The sequence below is a fragment of the Wickerhamiella sorbophila genome (genome assembly GCF_002251995.1).
Source record: "Wickerhamiella sorbophila strain DS02 chromosome Unknown contig2, whole genome shotgun sequence".
NCBI lineage: Eukaryota > Fungi > Ascomycota > Dipodascomycetes > Dipodascales > Trichomonascaceae > Wickerhamiella > Wickerhamiella sorbophila.
The window spans coordinates 622,812-644,056 of NW_020194005.1; the positions used below are offsets into that span (position 1 = coordinate 622,812).

At 48.5% G+C, this 21,245-nt stretch overlaps 17 protein-coding genes across 17 annotated transcripts; 7 read left to right on the plus strand and 10 right to left on the minus strand.

The window, feature by feature from the left end:
• Positions 1 to 64: 64 nt before the first annotated feature.
• Positions 65 to 718, plus strand: B9G98_03630 (hypothetical protein; the record flags this gene model as incomplete). The annotated part of the gene is made up of 1 exon (XM_024810187.1): positions 65 to 718. One exon carries the CDS (start codon positions 65 to 67, stop codon positions 716 to 718), a length of 654 nt encoding a protein of 217 aa, XP_024665955.1.
• Positions 719 to 934: 216 nt separating this feature from the next.
• B9G98_03631 (JmjC domain-containing protein 7) lies at positions 935 to 1,608 on the minus strand (the record flags this gene model as incomplete). The annotated part of the gene is made up of 2 exons (XM_024810188.1): positions 935 to 940; positions 970 to 1,608. The coding sequence occupies 2 exons, from the start codon at positions 1,606 to 1,608 to the stop codon at positions 935 to 937; spliced, it is 645 nt and encodes a 214-aa protein (XP_024665956.1).
• A 650-nt stretch (positions 1,609 to 2,258) lies between these two features.
• On the plus strand, positions 2,259 to 3,263 carry B9G98_03632 (hypothetical protein; the record flags this gene model as incomplete). The annotated part of the gene is made up of 1 exon (XM_024810189.1): positions 2,259 to 3,263. One exon carries the CDS (start codon positions 2,259 to 2,261, stop codon positions 3,261 to 3,263), a length of 1,005 nt encoding a protein of 334 aa, XP_024665957.1.
• Positions 3,264 to 3,490: 227 nt separating this feature from the next.
• Positions 3,491 to 4,483, plus strand: B9G98_03633 (putative electron transfer flavoprotein subunit alpha, mitochondrial; the record flags this gene model as incomplete). Its single annotated transcript, XM_024810190.1, has 1 exon — positions 3,491 to 4,483. The coding sequence occupies one exon, from the start codon at positions 3,491 to 3,493 to the stop codon at positions 4,481 to 4,483; it is 993 nt and encodes a 330-aa protein (XP_024665958.1).
• Positions 4,484 to 4,619: 136 nt separating this feature from the next.
• B9G98_03634 (hypothetical protein) lies at positions 4,620 to 6,563 on the plus strand (the record flags this gene model as incomplete). The annotated part of the gene is made up of 1 exon (XM_024810191.1): positions 4,620 to 6,563. The coding sequence occupies one exon, from the start codon at positions 4,620 to 4,622 to the stop codon at positions 6,561 to 6,563; it is 1,944 nt and encodes a 647-aa protein (XP_024665959.1).
• Positions 6,564 to 6,575: 12 nt separating this feature from the next.
• B9G98_03635 (hypothetical protein) lies at positions 6,576 to 7,949 on the minus strand (the record flags this gene model as incomplete). Its single annotated transcript, XM_024810192.1, has 1 exon — positions 6,576 to 7,949. One exon carries the CDS (start codon positions 7,947 to 7,949, stop codon positions 6,576 to 6,578), a length of 1,374 nt encoding a protein of 457 aa, XP_024665960.1.
• A 145-nt stretch (positions 7,950 to 8,094) lies between these two features.
• B9G98_03636 (ER membrane protein complex subunit 1) lies at positions 8,095 to 10,014 on the minus strand (the record flags this gene model as incomplete). The annotated part of the gene is made up of 1 exon (XM_024810193.1): positions 8,095 to 10,014. One exon carries the CDS (start codon positions 10,012 to 10,014, stop codon positions 8,095 to 8,097), a length of 1,920 nt encoding a protein of 639 aa, XP_024665961.1.
• A 58-nt stretch (positions 10,015 to 10,072) lies between these two features.
• B9G98_03637 (Mitochondrial inner membrane i-AAA protease complex subunit MGR1) lies at positions 10,073 to 10,852 on the minus strand (the record flags this gene model as incomplete). The annotated part of the gene is made up of 1 exon (XM_024810194.1): positions 10,073 to 10,852. The coding sequence occupies one exon, from the start codon at positions 10,850 to 10,852 to the stop codon at positions 10,073 to 10,075; it is 780 nt and encodes a 259-aa protein (XP_024665962.1).
• A 26-nt stretch (positions 10,853 to 10,878) lies between these two features.
• B9G98_03638 (Mating-type switching protein swi10) lies at positions 10,879 to 11,550 on the minus strand (the record flags this gene model as incomplete). Its single annotated transcript, XM_024810195.1, has 1 exon — positions 10,879 to 11,550. The coding sequence occupies one exon, from the start codon at positions 11,548 to 11,550 to the stop codon at positions 10,879 to 10,881; it is 672 nt and encodes a 223-aa protein (XP_024665963.1).
• A 78-nt stretch (positions 11,551 to 11,628) lies between these two features.
• On the plus strand, positions 11,629 to 12,588 carry B9G98_03639 (Metacaspase-1; the record flags this gene model as incomplete). The annotated part of the gene is made up of 1 exon (XM_024810196.1): positions 11,629 to 12,588. The coding sequence occupies one exon, from the start codon at positions 11,629 to 11,631 to the stop codon at positions 12,586 to 12,588; it is 960 nt and encodes a 319-aa protein (XP_024665964.1).
• A 17-nt stretch (positions 12,589 to 12,605) lies between these two features.
• Positions 12,606 to 13,166, minus strand: B9G98_03640 (GTP-binding protein rhb1; the record flags this gene model as incomplete). Its single annotated transcript, XM_024810197.1, has 1 exon — positions 12,606 to 13,166. One exon carries the CDS (start codon positions 13,164 to 13,166, stop codon positions 12,606 to 12,608), a length of 561 nt encoding a protein of 186 aa, XP_024665965.1.
• Positions 13,167 to 13,365: 199 nt separating this feature from the next.
• Positions 13,366 to 14,709, minus strand: B9G98_03641 (hypothetical protein; the record flags this gene model as incomplete). The annotated part of the gene is made up of 1 exon (XM_024810198.1): positions 13,366 to 14,709. One exon carries the CDS (start codon positions 14,707 to 14,709, stop codon positions 13,366 to 13,368), a length of 1,344 nt encoding a protein of 447 aa, XP_024665966.1.
• A 422-nt stretch (positions 14,710 to 15,131) lies between these two features.
• B9G98_03642 (Isopentenyl-diphosphate Delta-isomerase) lies at positions 15,132 to 15,929 on the plus strand (the record flags this gene model as incomplete). Its single annotated transcript, XM_024810199.1, has 1 exon — positions 15,132 to 15,929. One exon carries the CDS (start codon positions 15,132 to 15,134, stop codon positions 15,927 to 15,929), a length of 798 nt encoding a protein of 265 aa, XP_024665967.1.
• A 66-nt stretch (positions 15,930 to 15,995) lies between these two features.
• Positions 15,996 to 17,663, minus strand: B9G98_03643 (Protein kri1; the record flags this gene model as incomplete). Its single annotated transcript, XM_024810200.1, has 1 exon — positions 15,996 to 17,663. The coding sequence occupies one exon, from the start codon at positions 17,661 to 17,663 to the stop codon at positions 15,996 to 15,998; it is 1,668 nt and encodes a 555-aa protein (XP_024665968.1).
• A 98-nt stretch (positions 17,664 to 17,761) lies between these two features.
• On the plus strand, positions 17,762 to 18,907 carry B9G98_03644 (Maintenance of mitochondrial morphology protein 1; the record flags this gene model as incomplete). The annotated part of the gene is made up of 1 exon (XM_024810201.1): positions 17,762 to 18,907. The coding sequence occupies one exon, from the start codon at positions 17,762 to 17,764 to the stop codon at positions 18,905 to 18,907; it is 1,146 nt and encodes a 381-aa protein (XP_024665969.1).
• A 13-nt stretch (positions 18,908 to 18,920) lies between these two features.
• Positions 18,921 to 20,612, minus strand: B9G98_03645 (Peroxisomal membrane protein PEX17; the record flags this gene model as incomplete). The annotated part of the gene is made up of 1 exon (XM_024810202.1): positions 18,921 to 20,612. One exon carries the CDS (start codon positions 20,610 to 20,612, stop codon positions 18,921 to 18,923), a length of 1,692 nt encoding a protein of 563 aa, XP_024665970.1.
• Positions 20,613 to 20,642: 30 nt separating this feature from the next.
• Positions 20,643 to 21,242, minus strand: B9G98_03646 (DSC E3 ubiquitin ligase complex subunit 2; the record flags this gene model as incomplete). The annotated part of the gene is made up of 1 exon (XM_024810203.1): positions 20,643 to 21,242. The coding sequence occupies one exon, from the start codon at positions 21,240 to 21,242 to the stop codon at positions 20,643 to 20,645; it is 600 nt and encodes a 199-aa protein (XP_024665971.1).
• Between the last annotated feature and the right edge of the window lie 3 nt (positions 21,243 to 21,245).

The window sequence follows — 21,245 nt, forward strand, 5'->3', positions numbered from 1 at the left end:
TCTTTTTCTTTCCTAGATATGTAGTAACTCTTTCTAATCTTGCTTATATCAACCTACTCTACACATGTCCACCGATCAATTGACGAGGAGAGCTCTGTCGGTGCTAAAGGATAGTGGGAAGGATCGCATTGTGGTCACAATTGCCGGCATACCCGGATCGGGGAAATCGACTGCCGCAGCCAATGTCGCTGCCGCGTTGAATGCGATTAGTCCTGGAATTGCTGCAGTTGTGGGGATGGACGGATTTCACTATTCTCGGGCGCAATTAGACAAATTCAACGATCCGGTGAGTGCTCATAAGTTTAGAGGTGCTGCATTCACATTTGACGCGGAAAAAGTGGTGGAATTGGCTCGCAGCCTTCACGATAGCTCCAGGCCTATACCGGTGCCAAGTTTCGATCATGCCAAAAAAGATCCCGTGAAAGATGGGATTGTTATTGATCCAAAGGCTAAAATTATTATTTTCGAGGGTCTCTATTTACATTTGGATGTCAGTCCGTGGAGTGAACTCATGTCATACTCTGACGACAGCTGGTTCGTTGAAATCGACAAGTCAGTTGCTCGAGATCGTCTAGCGAGACGGCATGTTACAAGCGGAATTTGTGATACATTAGAGCAAGGTTATGAGCGGGCTGATTTCAATGACCTGCCTAATGGTGAGTTTATTATTGAACACAACCAGGCCTCAAAGCTTTATATTTCAGGTTCAGCAAAGTAGTCCTCATCATATTCCCCTCTCAATACGAGACTGGTCCACCGCATAAAGTCCCAATTGACCCAATTTTCGGAAGGATTGGGCGTATGCCAATAATTTACCGACATATTTATAGCGTCGCCGTCGTCGATAATTTCCACCTGATGATACCATAACGCCGGTATATATAGCACTTGACCAGGCTTTAAATCGAGCACGTATTTAGTGCACGGGGTGAACTCAGGGCTCCGGGGATCCACGGTTGGGAAAAGTACCGTTGATGGAGGTTCGTCTATTTTGATAACAAACTTTTCATCTTGTAGGTCATAAGTGGCAGCTTTGAGGAACTTTTCTTTACAGCAGTCCACTTCCCCGGGAGGAACTAGCCACATACGTTTCGTACCCTGGATTTGAACGTAAATATTGTCGTAGTTATCGCTGTGCATACGTGAGGTAGTTCCTGCTGCTCCAATCCATAGATTTACTGCCTCAGTGGGTCCTAGCAGTTTTGTACCTGGTAAATTGAGTTTTTTGGGTATAATAGACTCGGGCAATTGTGCAAACTCACGATTCAGGTTGTCATCCTGGCTTTGCATGTAGTAATGTGAATTTTCAGCCTGAGTTCTAATAGCCGTCAAAAGCTCAGCAACAGACATTTGCTGAATGTAAGGCTTCACAAACAGATCCCCCAACGGAGCGTCTGCATTTCCAAAGGGCGTTCTTGCGACGGGAACAACGATATCCTTGACTTCGTTTAATATCTGCGCGGAGCTTACTGCTAGAACTGGGGGAAGTAGACACGGTCGACTAACAGCAATATGAAGATCGAGATCCCCAACAGATACCTCCTCCACCTCGAGGGGGTATTCTGCTGCAGCGATTTCCGCACGCCGTTGCAACCCTCGCTGGATCATACTTTGGAAAGCCATTACCCTAGCCCGGCCTTCGTGAATGTTTAAAGTGCCCAGAGAGCCATATTCAGAGCATGTGGCACTTGGTACGTTTACAAGTTTTTCAATTCTGCATATATTTTCGACTAGTAGTTGATGTGTCTTGTATTTTGGAATGTAAGCGCATCAATATGCAACCAATCTAGTGAATTTTAGCAGGCGATACATTGCATAACCGTTCGATTCTCGATAGCAATTCTCCGCCAAATTTCCTATCAGAAGAATGCGACTAAACCAGGCTCTGAGCTGAGAAACCATATTTCGACGCACAGTAAAGTTCACACACCTTATCGCCTAGCTGTTATCGGAATTGGCACGGTCCTTACCCTGACATATATCAAAGAAACTACTACTAAATAACCATTATTGTGAGAATTGACTCCGGAATTTCAACTAATAGCACTCAGATGTAAATCAGATGCTGACGGTTCGCAGTTTGGCCGAGCCAGCTCAATCGGAACGACTCGCTTAACGTTAGGATTTTTTCGGCGATCGCCGTTGGGTGGTTGTTGCTGATAGGAGATTTTCGATAAGACCCATGCACGTCGCACGCTCCGGTGTCCAACTATAAATATGAATCAATTGAACAGAAACGATACTTAGAAAACTAAAACATGTCAGCTATTGTTATTCCTACTACCAAGCACTCTCTTGAGGAGCTCAATCGTGAGTCCCAAATGGGTCGCATTGGAACTGAAGACCGAGAGCGCGAGGTACGCCAAATCAGCCTCAAGAATTTCGAATCGCGTCGGGCTGAGATTACCCAGCATCTATGGTCTGCTGCTACCGATATTGGTTTTTTCCAGCTCGTTGACCATGGAATTGACATGGACGAAGTGAACCACGCATTCGAAATGTCGGCAAAGTTCTTTGCCTTGCCCAAAGACGTCAAGTCCAAGTTCTCCTTGAAGACGGGCCAGAACGCCGGCTGGGAGTACATGAGCCAGGTCAGGCCCTCCACTGGAACTGCCGATCAAAAGGAGTCGTATCAGTTCACTCGTCCTCGAATGGAGGGCCTGTGGCCGAGTGAGGACGAGATTGCCGGCTTTAAGGCTACCCTTGAGGATTTTGAGCACAAATGCTATGAGACTGCTATGTTTGTGTTGAGCTGCTTTGCAGACAAGCTTGGTTTGGACCGTGATTTTTTCACCCAGGCTCACGATCCCACCAGCCCCACCTATCAGAGCACTCTGCGTCTTATTCACTATTATCCTCTTCCTGACGAGATGTTGGACGAGGAAAACGTTTGGAGAGCCGGTGCTCATACTGACTTTGACGCGTTGACTCTTTTATTCCAACGCAAAGGCCAGGGTGGGCTCCAGGTGCTTCCTGGTGCCGAAGCTCAGACTCACGCGTGGACACCTGTTCCTCCCCTAGAGGATGCAATCACCTGCAACATTGGTGACATGCTCATGAGATGGTCGGACGATGCTTTACCGTCTAATTTCCATCGGGTTCGCGCCCCTCACCGGGGTGAATACAGTGGTCCCCGCTACAGTATTGCCTACTTTGCTCAGGCCAACACTGACGTATTGATCACTAGCGCCTCAGGCAAGTATCCTTCTATTACTGCTGCAGATTACTTGGCTCAGCGTATCGCTGCTAACTTTGCCGAATGAAGAGGCAATGTCATAAGTTCAGACCAATTCTATGATCCATTGGTTACTGTTCATGTATGAAACGTATTATAGCTACTTGAATATGTATTAAATACATCCAAACATAACCACCAACAAAATTTCAGTCTTATCCCCCAATAAACTATCAATTTCCTCTTGGGTTAGGTGTAACCGAGGCCAGCAGTTTTGTGGGGAAGAACCACTTACCCAATCACTCATCCCTACTGATGCTTCGTAACTTTGGTACTTTCGGCAAGCAGATTTCGCGGGCTCGTTTATTGTCTACGCTGACCCTGATCGAGCACGGCAATGGTGCTGCTCTTCCTGGCTCCCTCAGTGCTCTTGCTGCTGCAAAGCAGTTGGGTGGTCCCGTTACCGCTCTGATCGCGGGTAGCGAAGGATCGCAGGTGGCCCAGCAGATCGCCAAGGTCGATGGCGTGGAGAAGGTTCTTGTTGCTGGTAACGAGGTTTACAACCACAGCATGCCTGAGACTACCTCTGCTTTGTTGGTCGACGTTGTTAAAGCCGGCAACTTCACCCACGTTGTGGCTCCGTCTTCGGCATTCGGTCGTGCAGTTGTGCCCCGCGCTGCTGCTCTTCTTGACGTCCAGCCCGTCACCGATGTTATCAAGATCGAGGGCGAGGACACATTCGTTCGTCCTATTTTCGCTGGCAACGCCCTTTCCACTGTAAAAAGCACCGATGCCATTAAAGTCTTGACTGTTCGTGGTACTGCCTTCGACGCTGCCACTGAGGGTTCTGGTTCTGCTGCTGTTGAGGATGCCGTTGACCCCAAGCCTGCTCCTCAGTCCGAGTGGGTTTCCGAGCAGATTGTCAAAAGCGAGCGTCCCGACCTCGGCACCGCAGACCGGGTCGTCTCTGGTGGCCGCGGTCTCAAGTCCAAGGAGCAGTTCGAGGCGGTTATGTATCCCTTTGCAGATGCTGTTGGTGCTGCCGTTGGTGCTTCTCGTGCCGCTGTCGACTCTGGGTTTGCCGATAACAGTTTGCAGGTGGGTCAGACCGGTAAGGTGGTCGCCCCGGAATTGTACGTCGCGGTCGGCATTTCCGGTGCCATTCAGCACCTGGCTGGTATGAAGGACTCCAAGGTCATTGCCGCCATTAACAAGGACGCTGATGCACCCATCTTCCATGTCGCTGACGTCGGTTTGGTTGCCGATCTTTTCGAGGCTGTGCCTGAGCTCACCAACAAGCTCAAGTAAGTCTTAATGACCCCCATACAAAACAACCCAGAGTGCTGCTATATATAAAGTAAACTAGCCAATTGGTTTTCATGACCCAACCGGCCAGCTCTTTAATTGAGATTACTCATGGACCAGCCGGCTCTCACCCACCTGAATGCAGGAAACTCAACCCCTTTTGAACCGGAAACCTAAATGGTATATCGCGTATTATATTCCGTGTTTGAGATGGATGAGCGAGTACAAATGGTCTTATTTAATAGGAGATATCACAGCTGGGTTGACTCTCGCTAGTTTCCAAATTCCCTTGAGTATTTCTTATGCATCGTCCCTGGCGCATGTCGACACCCATTGCGGTCTTTGGGGCCTGATTATCCCCCCTTTTATTTATTCATTGTTTGGTTCTGTTCCAGTTATGGTCGTTGGTCCAGAAGCATCCCTGTCTTTGGTGGTAGGCCAGACCGTAGCACCGTATCTGCACGACGATGGCCCCGGCATCACGTCCTCGGATCCGTCGCGACTTACCACAACGGTTATTGCCTCGCTTATCACAGCTACTGTAGGTCTTGTTGTGCTGGCTTTAGGACTGATGCGTGCTGGCTTCCTCGAATCCATTGTTCCGCCGTCTCTGCTACGAGGTTTCATTAGCGGGGTAGGTCTGGTCATGATAACTGATCAAGTTCCTTCTCAATTGGGACTCGCAGATAAGATGCACAAAGAACTGCCTCCAGATGCGTCTTCATTTCACAAACTTATGTTCAGTTTCCACCACTACAAGAAAGCACACCGTTTGGAGACAACCTTCTCCATATGCGGTATCATTGCGATTATCACACTAAAAGTCATCAAGTCGAAGCTCAGTAAGAAAAGAAAGTGGGTTGCTCTTTTCCCCGATATCCTAGTGGTTGTCATATTCTCTGGTTTTATTACCTGGTGGGGTTCGTTTGCCGAAAAGGGGCTTCAAGTCATTGGCAACGTCGATGCCACTGGAATATCATTTGATTGGATGCTGCGACCTAAATATTTCAAAGACTTTCGTCTGAATTTCAGCTCATCTTTCTTTATTGCCGTCTTAGGCTTCCTGGAGAGTACGGTCGCGTCTCGGGCATTGGGGCGAGGCGATCTCAACGTTTCAGCAAACCGTGAACTAGTGGCTTTGGGCCTCGCAAATTTGGTGGGTTCTCTTTTCGAGGCTTTACCCTCTTTCGGTGGTTATGGCCGGTCCAAAATCAACAAGATGTCTGGGGCTAGAACGCAGCTGTCATCCATGGTAATTGCCGCCGTAACTCTGTTTACAGTCTACTTCTTGATGGGGTATCTCTATTATGTTCCCAAGTGTATTTTGTCTTGCATTGTTGCTAGCGTCGGGGTTTCTTTGGTTGAGGAAGCACCAACCGACATTCTGTTTTTCCTCAGGGTTAAAGGATGGAACGATCTGGTCACCATCACCATATCCTCTTTGGCAACGTTCTTCTGGTCGGTCGAAGCTGGTGTCACAATTGGTGTGTTCTATGCTTTAATTCGCGTTATACATCATGCTACTCGCCCTAGAATCCAAATTTTGACCAAGCATGCAGATACCCGTGAATGGGTCAACGCGGACGAGATGCGTCTGGAAGGTCCGGATGCGGACGAAGTTGAGGCATTCCCCATTAACTCGGGTACCCTTGTCGTAAAGATTCCTGAACCATTGACATTTGCCAACTGTGGAGACCTGGGCAACCGTCTGCAGCGACTTGAAAGGCATCGCACGGTGAATGCCCACCCTGCACAGCCAGCAACTGACACCGAGCTTCACTATATTATTTTCGATTTAAAAGGAATGACCAGCTGTGATGCCAGTGCGACGAGGTCTTTGCTTCAGATTGTGAGACACTATGTTGAAAAGGGTGTGAAAGTGCTGTTTGCAGAAACACCAAACACATCAAACGTTCGAGAGAGACTTTTCGAGTCCGGCATTGCTAATCTTGTTAACAAGGCGAACAATGGGAATGCTTTCTACGATAGCATCGACAAAGCATTGATGACTTTTGACCCCAGCTCTGCTACCAGCTTGGCCTCCTCAGTTCAGTCAAACTTCAAACCTTCAAGCTCTAGATAGAACATAATATAACTAGACTACACAGTGAAAGTGGCCACGGCCCTTACGGATGCCGTCTTTAACGATCCGGGAAATTTCTTCGGGATCCTTGGTCATCTTGGTAAAGTTCTCATGGCCATCTTTGGTTACCACGATGTCGTCTTCAATGCGAACACCTCCAACCGGCATGTATTTCTCAAGCACCTTCTCATCAAGGTATGATGCAGCAGCTGTAGATTCCTGGCCACTGCGGTAAGGATCAATCAGGTAGTTGTTGAAGTAGCAGCCAGGCTCAACGGTGAGAACCATGTTTTCTTGGAGAGTACGGCGGATACGAAGATAACGAAGCTTAGGATCAGGATCCTCATAATTGGCCCAGCCAGCAGGATCATGGGTATCCATACCAAGCATATGACCAAGACCATGAGGATAGAAAGCAGCAGAGAGACCAGACTTTAAGATATCATCAGTAGTGCCGTTCTTGAAAATACCAAGCTCCAAAAATTTGTCGATTAGAATACGATGGGCCTGGATATGAAGCTCCTCGTAGTTCACACCAGGTCTGATCCTGTCGAGAGCTTGCTTTTGCATATCCAACACAAGCTCATAAATTTCCCGACACTCTTTAGTCCACTCTCCAGTGAGAGGGAATACACGGGTGACATCGGCCGCATAAGTCTGCCATTCGGCACCGGCATCAATCAAAATAAGCAAACGACCAACAATGTCTTCGTCATTCTTGACATAGTGCAAAGTTCCTGCGTTTGTACCTGCACAGCAGATCGGATCGTATGCCTGATTCTTGGAACCTTGACGCATTGCGTGATACACAAATTCAGCGTGGATGTGACCCTCATTCTTTTGAATTGGCATAGCAGACATGACCGCCATATGGCTATTATCAGTGACCTGAGCAGCCTTGCGCAGCAGGTTAAGCTCGAACTCATCCTTGATGACACGGCTCTCATCGAAAGCCTCCAACAACTTGGGGCAGGCTTTAACGCTAGGATATTTCTCACTAGCATCCACAGTCAACGCAGTACGGCCCGACAGAACAGCCTCAAGTTTGTCGGAATACTCTACGGCATCCACATCATAAGCGGCCAAAGCGTCCTCCGGGGAGATTGGCATACCGCTCCACATGACATCATCTTCGTCAATAGGAGGCAAGTACAGCGTTAGTTTATCTGATTTGACATCATAAACCACGTGGGCATCGGGTTTATCGAAAGCACCGGTGATGTAGTTGAAGTAACGGCTCTGGCGGAGCGGAACTGTCTGATCGCAGTGGGGCCAGAGTTTGGTTTCTGTGGCCGGCAAATAAACCAGATAATCCGTTTCAGTCCCGCCTAGCTTTTTATAGAGCTCTGCAACTTTGCGTGCGTGGTTTTTAGCAGGATACCTCATTGTCTGTTCAGGTTAATAGAGAAACCTTGCGGGGGATCATTCATCAGGTTCTGATCTGCACACCTAACCCTGATGCACGACACCGTCATTCTTGGCAGTGGATTTCGGCGAATGTCAATACAAGTCTGTGATTTATGTATATACTTTAGATCCACTCCTGCTGGATTCTTTTATTGCGCGCTATTGGTCTCAGGAACATTACCAGCGCTCCCAGAGAAGCGATAATCGCCAGTAGTTTCGTAGTTTGGAACGTTTCAGGTAGTCGATCGAATTCTCCGGATGGCGAGACACGGGTGTAAAAGACATCAAGGTCACCATAAGCACAAAGAGCAAATGTCGATTCGAGAAGTGTTGTTGCTGTCGTGAATCTGGTAATACCGTGTACGATTCGCTCGTGAGAAATAACCGAGCTATCTGGCGCGGTCAAAACTGTATCTGGCTCTTGTACGGGTTTTCCTTTCTCCGGGCTAACTCTTAGCGCAGATAGACCAAGTTTTGGAACAGACAAAACCTGTGTGTCAGTGGCCATCAACACCTCACGTCGGGTTACACCAAAGTGTGTCACTGAAGTTCCCAGAGCCTGGAGCGGGCTCTTAAGCACCACTACTCTCTGGAAAATCCAAGGAATTTGCGAATCAGTGTAAGGGTTTACTTGATCCGGTGACAAACGCTCATTAAGCACTGAGGACTCGTACAAGTCCAGAATGGACAGTTTTGAGCTGGCAAGTTCATCTTTGGACCTATAGGTAAACGCGACCCAGTGCTCTCCAACCACAATCAAGAACTTGTTCTGGGCGTCAATTGTAACGCTGTCCTCAACTTCGCTCACTGCGAGCGTTCGGCCGGTGATACCATCCAATAGGGTGACAACAAGTCTATTATTTTCATAAGTCGCAACAGCAACCAGATTGGGATTCAGGTACTTGTACCGGACTTTCGCATCACCAACCACGGTGCCAACGTTGGATGTCACTTCGCGAGGGTCCCGACGGGCAGTCCCAACAACGTTTCCAGAGAATCTCCAACTTTCGGAGCCGTTGGCCAAACCTGCGACATAACTTGGCTGAATATCCAGATCAAACTCGGGCTTGGGTGTTTCGGGAACAGCTTGTTCGGTTCCCTCATGACTGAAAGCAATCTTGAAGCCATTGCTCAAGGTGACGACGGCTAGGTTTTCGAAGTTTTCGACAGAGACAGCACCAACATGCTTTTCCCATAATATAGACCGCGAATTAGTGTCAAATGCGTAAACCGAGCCTCTTGAAGTGACAAGTATCAAAGCTTTATGGTAGCCGAACAAAGCATCTTTTTCGTTAACTTGTGTCGAGATACGGAATCTCATCAACTCTTTGACATGACGCTTTACGCGTCCAGACCAATTCTCCAACAAGGTCCCTGAGAGATCGGGTAGCTTGGCGTCAACTGCATGCTCAATTTCCAGAAAGCACGCAGCCACTGTTTGGCTCAATCCCTCAGGCCTGGACCACTCGGGAGCCGAAACAACACCAAACTCATCTACAGTAATATCGCCGAGACCAAAAACGGGTTTAGAGTCCTCGACCGATTCAAGGTCACCGTTGACGACCTTTTTCGGATCATTTCCAACCCAGCCGACGACACCATCAACGCATTTCAAGGCGTCCAGGGTGCCTCCAAACTCGACCTGCTGAGGTTCTTTGCTTCCATGCTCATAAATAAAAACCTTAGAGTCCTTGGCTACTGCAAATGCCGCATTATTTGCACAAACCAAGCTGCCACCAGGGACCGAGGTTAGTCGATCTCCGGAATCCAGCTGCCAAGCCGTGACTTCAGTGTTGCTCGAGGAATAAACTGTATTATTGCCAACAGCAATATGCTGAGCAAGGACTGTTTTTCTCCAAACAAGCACACCGTTGTTGTCGACAAGTGCCAGTTGGTCTCTGTCGGTCAGCATAACATGGCCAGCCGCGGTTTTTACTGCCTCAAATGGGATACCTAGTCCTCGATATTGCCAATCAACTTTATACGCTTGATCATTGAAGACAGCCAAAGCGGGCACGGCCCACGCAGCCCACAGAAAGCGCATTTTCAGGTGAGTGTCAAGTGGGTTGATTAGATGTATGCTATGTGGAGGGGAATGCGGCTTAGAGCACTTTTTTAATAACGATAGGCTCGGAGCTGTAAAACACATTTGTTTCCATGCGTTGTGACTTCTGTTCATTATACCGAGCACTATGCGGAATTAGGACCAAAGAAACGGGGCTTTTGTCAATGGGCTCCCAGTGGTCGAACATGTCAAACTCCAGATCGTCTACGTTGATGCCCTCATCGACAATGACCTGAAATGAGTCTTCGTGAGCATTTTTGGACTGGAATTCGCCCCTGAGTATAGCCTTGTAAATGTCTGTGGATACTTTGCGGTTGTGGGCCCGGATTTGTTGGGTCTTGCTGTATCGGTGGAGCACCATCGCCTGGTTGACGTCATTGCGTTTGCTGGCGACCATGTCGATATAGGCCTCTGTGCGTCTCAGCCACTCCTTGGTCGGCATTGCCTTATAGCCTGGTGGGCCGAACCATGTGGCCAGAACACCGGAGTTTGGAGTGCGGGATCTTGCAACTTTGGCTTCTTCAACCCATGGGTCATGGGGCAGAATAAATCGAAGGCTCTCCGCCAGGGAGAAGAAAATGAGATAAGATCCAGCCATCCAGCCAGCAAAACTGATGCCTCTATTGTGCCACTTGCTTCGTCCGGGCGGAGGGCGGCGACCCGGGAAGAAACAGAATGCTGCACCGGTTACGAACTGCATTCCTACCATAAATGCCATGCACGGTTTACAGTCATTAGCGGGCACTAATGGCCCCCAGACGTTCAGTCCAACACTGGGATTTGGATACCATTTGTTGGGATCTGCGTCCTCTTTCATGTTGCCAAAACGGTAATTGGGATTGCTTAGTTGGGAGCGGCCGGTGGGGGGTTAGTAGTCGTCGTCGATGAGAACGGTTTGGAAACTGCGAAGGGCTCTGAGAGAACCTTTTTGAAGCGTTCGCTTTTTAAATCGCCAAACCCTTCCATTCGATCGACACTAGCAGCGCCGCGGACAATCTGTCTGAATGAGCCGTAATTGGTGGATAAACTGAGAGCGTTGGTGCGGTTGATCCCCCGCACTTTACCCAGCACTTGAGCTAGTTGGTCCTTATAGTCTGACTTTGTGCTTCCTTTGAGTGACTCTCCCGTGGATCTCTCTTTGCGTTTAAATTCGCGTAAATAATCAGCCGCTTCGGCAGCGCTCCATGCCACAATCAAAGCGTAATCGTTGTGGATAGCTAGTTTCGTTAGCTCTTTAAGAGATTCAGTGGGGTTCTCGACATCAACCTGGACAAGCAGAATCCTCAATTCAAAGTCCCGCCCCAATTTGGCCATTCGCTTGTATATATACTGGCCCATAACCTGGTGATAGCTCATTGACAAGAACAACACACATGAAGTCGCTCCAGTTACAAAGTCGGCTTTGATATCGTCCTCATAAACACACTCGATGTGCTTGAGGTGTGCCAGCAGCGGGTTTTTCCGTTGCCGCTTGCCGTTTATTATCAGCGCGGCCTTGCCAACGGGTCGATTCATGCTGACAGCGGAAATCTAGTTTTCCTGTGAGTTTGTGGTTTGAGATCCAGGTCTGTAATAATCCTTGTAATCTTAACCATGTCAGGACCTATGCCGCCTTCGGGCATGCAGATGCAAAACGGTGTTCAATGGCAATATTCGAATAATTCTGGGCGACGAAAGGCACTACTTATTGGTATTAACTACTACGGCAGCCGCAACCAGTTGAATGGATGTGTAAACGACGCACACGCAATGGCGTCCTTCCTGTCCAACGACCATGGGTATCGCCAAGAAGACATGGTAGTTCTCACTGATGACCAGCGGAATCCTCGCTCTGTACCCACTAGACAAAACATGCTTGATGCGATGCGGTGGTTAGTGAGTGGTGCTCAGCCTAACGACTGCTTGGTGTTCCACTATTCAGGTCATGGTGGCACTACTCCGGACTTGGACGGCGATGAGGACGATGGATACGATGAAGTTATTTATCCGGTTGATTTCGAAGTCGCAGGCCAGATCGTCGACGACGAGATGCATGAAATTATGGTCAGACCGCTCCCTCCGGGCTGCAGGCTAACTGCGTTTTTTGACTCCTGCCACTCGGGCACTGCCCTTGATCTGCCGTACGTTTATTCCACCAAAGGTGTTGTAAAGGAACCGAATATGCTCGCCGAGAGTGGTAAAGGCGTGCTGAATGCTTTCATGTCCTACGAGAGTGGAGATATGAGCGGTGCGTTCAATTCAGTCAAGGGCCTGTTCAACAGAGCCAAATTTTCTGGAAACCGGGACCGTGTGATCCAGGAAAAGTTCTCGCCCGCCGACGTGATCTCGTTTTCGGGCTGTCGAGATGATCAAACCAGCGCCGACGCAAGCGAAGGGGGCGTGTCCGCAGGCGCGATGTCCTACTCGTTTTTGGAAGTCATGGGTAGAGATCCAAACCAGTCTTATATTTCTCTGCTCAATAATGTGCGAGCAATTATGCAGGGCAAGTTCCAGCAAAAGCCCCAGCTGAGTTGCTCTCATCCCTTGGACATGAACCTCCAGTTCATTTTATAACGATCAAACAAAATTAACTACATGATAGTGCAACCTTTCGCCTCTTGAACTGCCTTAGGATTGTTCTTTTTCTCAATGGCCATTACAAGCAGCTCGAATGCCTTACTGACGTGCTCGTTGAGGCGGGCACTGGTTTCGGTAAAGCCGCATTTGAGCTCATCGGCCAGTGCCTTTCCTTCTTCCTCAGACACCTGGCGCTGAAGCTCAAGATCAGTCTTGTTGCCAACAATAACTGCCGGTACGGAGTCGGCACCAGAATAATTTAGGATCTTGTCGTAAATGATTGAAACCATCTCAAACGTAGACCGATTCGTGACGCTGTAGGCGAGAATAAATCCGTCCACGCCAATCAAATGCTTCTGGTTGATGATACTAAACTCATCCTGGCCCGCGGTGTCCAGAATTTCGACGTTATACTCTTGGCCACGAATCTTGATTGTCTTATTAAACTGGTTCTCGATTGTTGGATAGTACGATTCCACAAAGTGTTCCTCTACAAACTGGACAATCATTGACGACTTTCCAACCGCCCGCGAACCAACAACGGCAATTTTGCGGACTCTCGTAGGCTCTGGCATCGTTTAAAAGATGAAGGTAGATAACTTGGTCCTTCGGTTTCTCAGGCGGACAATTTGTAATGCCTACTCATGCAAGCTTGCTGTACCCCCTCCATCCCCCGAGGTGTGCATGTCCAACAGCGGACACCCGATTTTTTTTCAGATTTTATATGCGATTTCTACAAACTTTTAAGTAGGTACAATTTTCGGAAGGATACGCTCACTGGGTGGGTTCCTCAGCAGTCTCCTCAGCAGTCTCCTCAGTCTCCTCAGTGGAGGAGGCCTTGATCTTAGCAAGCTCAGCCTCAGCGCGCTCAACACGCTCCTTGGTTACGCGCTTATCGTTCTCCTTGTAGTACTCGATCTTCTCAAGCAGGCTCTTCTTGGTGTTCTCAACATCGTCAGAGCCGCCGGGAAGAGCAATGTTCAGAGCGGCAAGGTCGCCGATGATACCAACATCAAGACGGAGCTTGCCCTCGTCAGGCTTGGGGGAGATGGTTTTGCGCTTGCGCTCTTTACGGCTGGGCATAACGTCGGGGCCGCACTTGGACAGGACCTGCGCGTTGTCGGGAACAGCCTCAACCTGGCGAGGGGCAGCACGAGTGCTTACAAGGCCGCTGGTCTGGGCAGAGCCATTGCTAGAGGCAGCACTGGATCCCTTGAAAGAAGGGTCGAAGAAGGCAAGCAAAGCCTCCGCTTTGGCAATCTGCTCGGCAAAGGCAGGCAGCTTGGCAGACTCAAGCTTGGCCTCCGCAGTAGCCAGCTTCTTAGCCTTCTCAGCAGCCACCTTGCGGTCCTTCTCCTCCTGCTCGCGCGCCTTCTTGCGATCAATAGCCTGCTGGCGGAAAGCAGCCTGCTTGGTATTGAACTCCTCACGGGCCTTGTCCATAGCAGCATTGATCTTTTTGATCTCGGTCATGGCAGCCTTACGCTCGGTCCAGACGGAATCAAGCTGGCTACGCTGGGACTGGCGGCTGGCCTTGCGCTCATCAAGCTGCTTATTGATACCATTAAGCTTGGTTTGAGCGGCCTTAAGCTCGCTGTCGTCGACAGACTTGCGAAGCTCAGCAATCTTGGCCCGGTCAGCGTCAATGTCAGCCTGCAGCTTGGTGACGGCAGCAAAGGAGCGACGAGAGTTCTTGAGGGAAGTGATTTCCTTCAGCACCTTCTTCTCCTCGACAAGCGAAAAGTTGCCGCTATCAGCCTCACGCTCCAGACGCTGGATCTGAGCATCGAGCTCTTGCTCGTTCTTGGCACCATTCTTCGGACGCAAAGCCTGAATATCCTTGAGCTTCTTCTGGACACTAGACTCCACAGCCTTGATCTCCTTGAGCTTGCTCTGGAGCTTGGCATGGGCAGCTTCACGAACCTTACGGGCCTCCTTGACCTCCTCGATGAGCTTGTTCCACTCAGCATCGGGGCCCTTGTCGCCCTGGGTGGCATCAATAGTAGCCTTGGCCTTGTTTTGAATAGCACGCTGCTGCTCGAGCTGCTTCTTCAGTTCCTCGATAGTCTTGTCGAACTCAGCACGGTCGGGCCGAACGATCTTTTGCTCAGCGCTCATGGGTACGAATGATACGGGGATAGTTGGCCTTGTTTTTTGTACTAAAGGTATTATCGATTGTTCACCACGCGAAATGTAGTGGTGGGTTGTAATTTATCGATTTTGGGCCAGACGGGCGTTACGGCGGGTTTTCGTGGTGAAAAACGTCTAATCTAACTTGACACCAAATATGGGCTTTTCCTATGACTAATATGAAAATTCCCACTCGATGAAAAATCCCCGCGTTTTCAGTCATTAAGCAGCTAGTTTTTTGGCGGGGGTAATGCAGCAAAATAATAAGAAGCCTCTGAAGAGCTCGGATATCTGGTAACTCAGAGACCCAGTCTGTAGAAATACCCAAGTCTCAGCTACCCTTTGGGGCAAGTTGGGGCCGTTGACATAATCTGCAATCTTTTGAATCTATCGTCTTCTTATCACCCATCATGCCTGCAGAGTATTTCGAAATGGTGGAGGCCACGCGCCCCGAGGAAATGCTTAAAGCGTTTCCTGATCTCGAGCCCCTTGAGACACGCGTCTCGAGCGCGTCTTCTAATGCGACCTCCAGCGAGGAGGACTCGGAAGTTTTCGCCGGCCACGACGAGGAGCAGATCCGTCTTATGAACGAGGCCTGCATTTGTGTCGATTATAACGACGTGCCTTACGCCGCCGGATCCAAGAAGACGTTGCATCTCCAGTCCTCTATCGACAAGGGTCTGTTGCACCGGGCGTTTTCGGTGTTTCTGTTCAACGCCAAAGGTCAGCTGCTTCTGCAGCAGCGTGCATCCGAGAAAATCACTTTCCCAGATCTTTGGACCAATACCTGCTGCTCCCATCCCTTAGCAGTCACGTCGGAAATGGGCGCAGATCTTGAAAGTGCCGTTCAGGGCGTCAAGCAGGCCGCCATTCGTAAACTCGGCCACGAACTCGGAATCGAGCCGGACCAAGTGCCCATTGAGAGTTTCTCCTTCTCCACACGTATCCACTACATGGCACCCAGTTCCGACCTCTGGGGTGAGCACGAGATCGACTATATCTTGTTCTGCCACGCCGACCCAATTGTCAAGGCAGTGCCCAACGAAGTCAAGGACTGGATGTGGGTCTCTAAAGACGAGTTGTACGACATGTTCAAAAATAACAAGCTGCAATTCACACCTTGGTTTAAACTTATTTGCGAAACTTATTTGTTCGACTGGTGGGGAAAACAACCACCCGCCGACGACAAGATCAGCCGTTTGGGTTGATTGTAACATTTTATATAAACAGGAATACTTCAAAGCTCATCTTAATTCAATCCAAATGCTTTGATTTTATTTGTTTTTCTGCTTCCGACGTTTCTTCGCAGGCATGGGTCCAGCAGTCTCTTTCTTCAGTTTTTCCCATAATTCGTCCGTGTCGACTTCTTCGGCGCCAAACGCTTGCTTGTGCCATTCGCGAAGACGCCGCTTTTTGGCATACCGTTTCTTGTCTTTAGAAACCCTGTCTGCATCACGGTACGGTGCTAAATGTTTCAAGCCAACATACTGGTTGAGATCCTTATCGTCTGCCAGCAGAATGTCTCGCGTCGAAAGACCGAACGATTCAGCTTCAACTTCACGGTAACAGAACTGGGCTGATGGTTTGAACGTCTCGTCAAGTAAGAGATCCGTGTTGGCGTCAACAATTTCTTGGGCTTTTCTCTTGAGCTCCTTTTTGGACATCTCGGTCAAAGGCTTCACCTCTTTAATCTTCTCAGTCTCTTTTTTGACAGGTTTAGTTTCTTCCTCAGGCTCGGCTTGAGTCTCAACTTCTGCATCAGCGCCTACGGCGTCGATTTCTGCCCCAGGTTCTACAGAATCCTGAGGATTCCAATCATCATCCTGCTTGGAGTAAAACTCGTCGTCAAACAGCTTCTTCATGCGTTTATCCCACTCATCATCGTCCCATTCTCCTTCAAGATCTTCCTGGGTAAACTTGGCAGAAATATCATCATCACCGAGAACTGAGGCGAGTTTTTCAAGCTTATCAGTTACTTCGTTCACTTTATGCTTTCGCAAACGAGCCAGCTCGAATTTACGTTGATTTTCCTCAGCTTCACGCCGTTGTCGCTTCTTATCACGAGCTCGCCGACGAGAACTATCCTCCTTACGGCGCATTGTGCTTTGGTCACGAGCATAGCTGATAACTTCGGCTGCGTCGGGGTCTTCGAACCGGAAATTATATGCCGTTTCAAACTTATCAGCTAGATCGTCAAACTCATCGCTATCCTCTTCGACAATCTCACCATATGTAGGAACCTTTTTATCTCCAGTAACCTCATCAACGTCTTTAGGGATCCAACCTTTACTCGAAAGGAATCCTTTAAGGAACCCATCCTCATCTTCTTCAGGATTGGGCAATTGGATCTCTTCAACTTCTCGCTGTTCAGTCCGCTTCGTCAAAAAGTCCTCGTCTTCATCAACATCTCCATTGAGTGCTGAGATTAATTCTGCTTTTTGACGAGCTTGTAACTCGTTATAAGACTCTTCAGTAGGCATTTCTTCATCCTTCGCATTAGACAATAAAGTCTGCCGATGATAGTCCTTCAGGTACATTGGCTTGTCCTTTTTCACCTTAGTTGGAAGAGTACTATCAACATCAGGGAAGAATTTGACCTCGGGGTTTTTCAATGCTTCAGGATTATGGCGAATAGTCTCGATAACCTTCTCAATACCTTGGTCGATCTCCTCTGTAACAAGATCGCCGACATCATCTTCGTCCTCGGAGGGCGAATCCTCATCGATATCTGAGCCGTACTTTTCCTTCAAGGTGTCATACTCTTGACGGCTCTTGTTACGGTCAAGACGTTGAGCATATTCCTGATTCACAGTCAAGGTATCGTTGTCACTTTCACCACTTAGATCCAAAGAAACAACATCCGTGCCTTCAGAAAACTCATCCTTGGGCTTTTTGTCCTTCTTTGACTTTTTCTCTTTCTTTTCGACTTTGTGTTTGCCCATTTACCAGCAGATATAGAAAAACTAATGATCTGGAAAAAAATATAGTTTATTAATCCAGCAGCTTTTGACTTTGTCAGCTCGAGCTTCCGAACCTCACGATGAGTAGCTTCGCTATTGGGTTACTCGTAGGACAGATGAGCGTATTGGTAGTGCTGGCACTGCTAATTCGATTTTTTATTTTTGCAGACTCTCCGGGAATCAAAGGAATGCCCAGCTCAGAGCCACCTGTGGAAGAAACAATCACAGAGCCGTTGGCGGTAGATTCAATTCTGGAGCAGACCTACTATGACGTGGACAACCATGCTGCGGAGTCCATGGATTGGGTTACAGTACTTTTGGCGCTAGTTATCAGCTCAATGAGGCAGCAAGCTATGGCTCAAGACAACTTGCTGCGGATGCTTAATCGGATTCTTGCTTCGGACAAAATTCCCTCATTCGTGGACACTATTCGCGTCAATGAGTTGAGTTTGGGTGCGGATTTTCCATTACTCAACAATTGCCGGGTCTACCGGACGGCAAACAGTGAGTTTTCAAATGGGCTTGAAGCACAATTTGACGTGGACTTAAAAGACACCATCACTCTGGGTGTAGACACGAGGCTGCTACTCAATTACCCCAAAACTATGCTCGCATACTTACCTGTGTCGTGCTCTGTATCTCTAGTCAACTTTAGCGGTCGTGTCTCTGTGTCTTTGGTTACTGACGAAGAAGACCGCAACTTCATCACTGTTTCGTTCGCCCCGAACTTCTCGATGGAATTCAGAGTTAACAGTCTGATTGGTGCCCGTGCGAAACTCCAAGATGTTCCCAAACTGGGTCAAATTATTGAAAACACAATAAGGAAGCGATTCACCGATAAATGTGTCCGTCCAAATTATCAAAAAATCCGACTTCCTCAGGTATGGCATTCCCCAGAAAATGCACAGGCCTCTGCAGCAACAACTTCAGCTAATATTGCCGCCACAGTAAGTACAGCGGCTGCTACTGCAACTGGCCTAAATGGACCAACTCTCGATGCTCCTTCGAAAGCGAGCAATACAGCACCTGACCTCCAAACACCTCAGCAGCAACAGCGCCCCATTTCTCCTATGCCCGCTTCTGCCCCTGAAATTATTACGGACAAGTCAAGTTCTGAGATGCTAGGCGCAAGTACAAGTGTCAATGGTAATATTTATGGTCCTGCAAGCCAGCAACGCATCGGAGAAAAGTTCCGCAGAGTTGCTAGCGAGCGACTTTACAATTAGCTATTTATGTAGTTCACAAATGACTTCCTCTATTAAACCAGTAACGAATGCCAACGTCCGCGAGATGCAAATCGAGATCGACTACGGAATCTTGGATCTGTCCAATAATCCATCGGCGTTCACGGTGAACAATGTCATTGTAAGATCCAGGAATCATGGAGTCGACACGGTCCATCCATACTTGGAATTCATCGGCTTGGCATAGGGGCGGCATTGCAGTAATTAGCGCAGCAACCCAGGCGGCTCGAAGAGTAGGAGGTCCGTTATCATCTCCCTCGGGCATTAACGTTCCAGGCATGACGCTCTTAGCTTTGAGGAACAGTCTGTTTAAAACTGATTGGCGAAGCTCTGCTTCGCATGGATTCGGTGGAGCCATTGCAGTCAGGATTGCGTTCAGGGCTGTCTTGAATTGTGCCCAAGTGAATACACCAGGGTAGAGTAGCAGTAGCTTATCCAAATACTGATCAATTGCGATTGCGGCGGAATCAGCAGATAGAACTTTAGCCAAGGGTCCAATAGAATTGGCTAAATATGCAAGCATAAAGGAGTGAGCGGCTTCTAAAACAGGGCGGGTGTAGATTCCGTCACCGACCGGAGTTAAATAATACTCAGCAGCCCCCAGCATGATCCCATTTATGACATCTGGTTTCAGAACAGGAAGCAGCTTCTCTGCAATTTCAAGCATGTAAAGTAAACGACCTCTACCGCGGACATCCATGACATCAAGGTCCCACCAGTTTCGGCCAAGATCCTGGAGTAAATAGCTGGGTTCCGGTCCACCTGTTTCCAGCAAAACATCAAAACACAGATTTGTGAAAAACTCCAAGGCATCGAACTTGCCGCCTAATTCCTCCAGAACGAAAGCAACCGACTGAATAACCGTCAAAATACGCCTGGCAAGCTTTGGAGCGGGCAAGTGACGGTTGTGCAGTATTTGCACACAGATTCCTTGAATCTGAAGTGATACCCCGAAAATAAGCATTTTATAACGTTGTACTGCGTCGGGAAAATATACAGCGGCAGCCGTCCGACAGAATGAATCCACCACGTCAAGATAGTGGGAGATAGCAGCCAAGTCGGCTGTTTTCAAGCAATTGCCAATTAAATGACTGTAGGCGCCAAAATCATTGAATGAATCGCTCGCCAAAGTGCTATCAACAATAGCAGCTGGGTTGTAAATGACTCGCAGCGCCGGTCTCAGCAACAAGGAAGAAGGTAAACTAGCCTTGGCGTCTTCGGACAAGACAAATTGGGCTTTAGCCAAAGGCACGATAGCCAAATAATCGGATTCGTTTTTAAATGTGAATGTTTGAGAAAAATCGACAATAATCCCCTCTATGCGGTGTTTCAAATGGTCTGGTGCGCCCCCCAGCAGAATACCCGTTAAAACACATAATGAAAAGATTGGGTCCAAAAAGGTACATAAATTTGCAATGTGCTCAACAAACTCCTCATACGGTATGGTTGGGTTGGATATTTCCTGCTTCCGTCGCGCTGCAGCAGAAATTCCGTTAATCAAAAACGTAGCTTCAGACAAAGACCGTATCAGCCTAGCCTTGGATGCAGCAGCAAGGACCAGAGAAATGTTTTGCGGGTTCTTGACGAGTGGAAGAACATAAACTAGATGTTTCACCACTGTGTCCTGCTGAAAATCGGCCTTCTGTAGCAACTGAACGAGCCCCGATAAACTCGCAGTGAGATCCATTGTGGGGTAAGCAGAAAACCTATGTCGTAATTAAATAGCCCACAGCCGCCCAGGGATGGCATCTGTATATATCAATTTAGCTAGAACCCAGCCGGTGGTAGTTTTGAAAAAATACCCCCACGAAGTGCAATTAGCGAGCAGGAGGAAGTACATCACGGACTTGTCGGACCAGGTGCCCACGCCGGCGAGTTTGACAAAGTAAATATTGGGCACCAAGGAGTGATACAAAGAAACCAAAGCAGCTACAATTGCTTGGGGTCCGGCTTGAACAGGTACATTGACACCCACCAATGCCAATAAGGCAAGTAGCACAGGCATAGCCAGCATACTAAGGACACCAGTTTCGAGAACAAATGTAGCAAATCTTCTAGATCCTATTTGCCGCTCAACACCACGACACTCATAAATCAGTAAGCCTCCAATCATTGCACTTCCTTGGTTTGTCCAGACTAGTGGATTGAGCAGAATACGTCGCCACTGCTGCCATTCAGCTAACTGGGGACTCCACTGCAGCAAGAACTGTGGTTGGATGTTGAGCAGGGAAATGAGAATGGAAGCACTTACAAAAAGTAGGCACAGCCGTTTTGTCCATGGTGCGCCGGTAAATCCTGCTGGCGAACTGGAGATCATCCA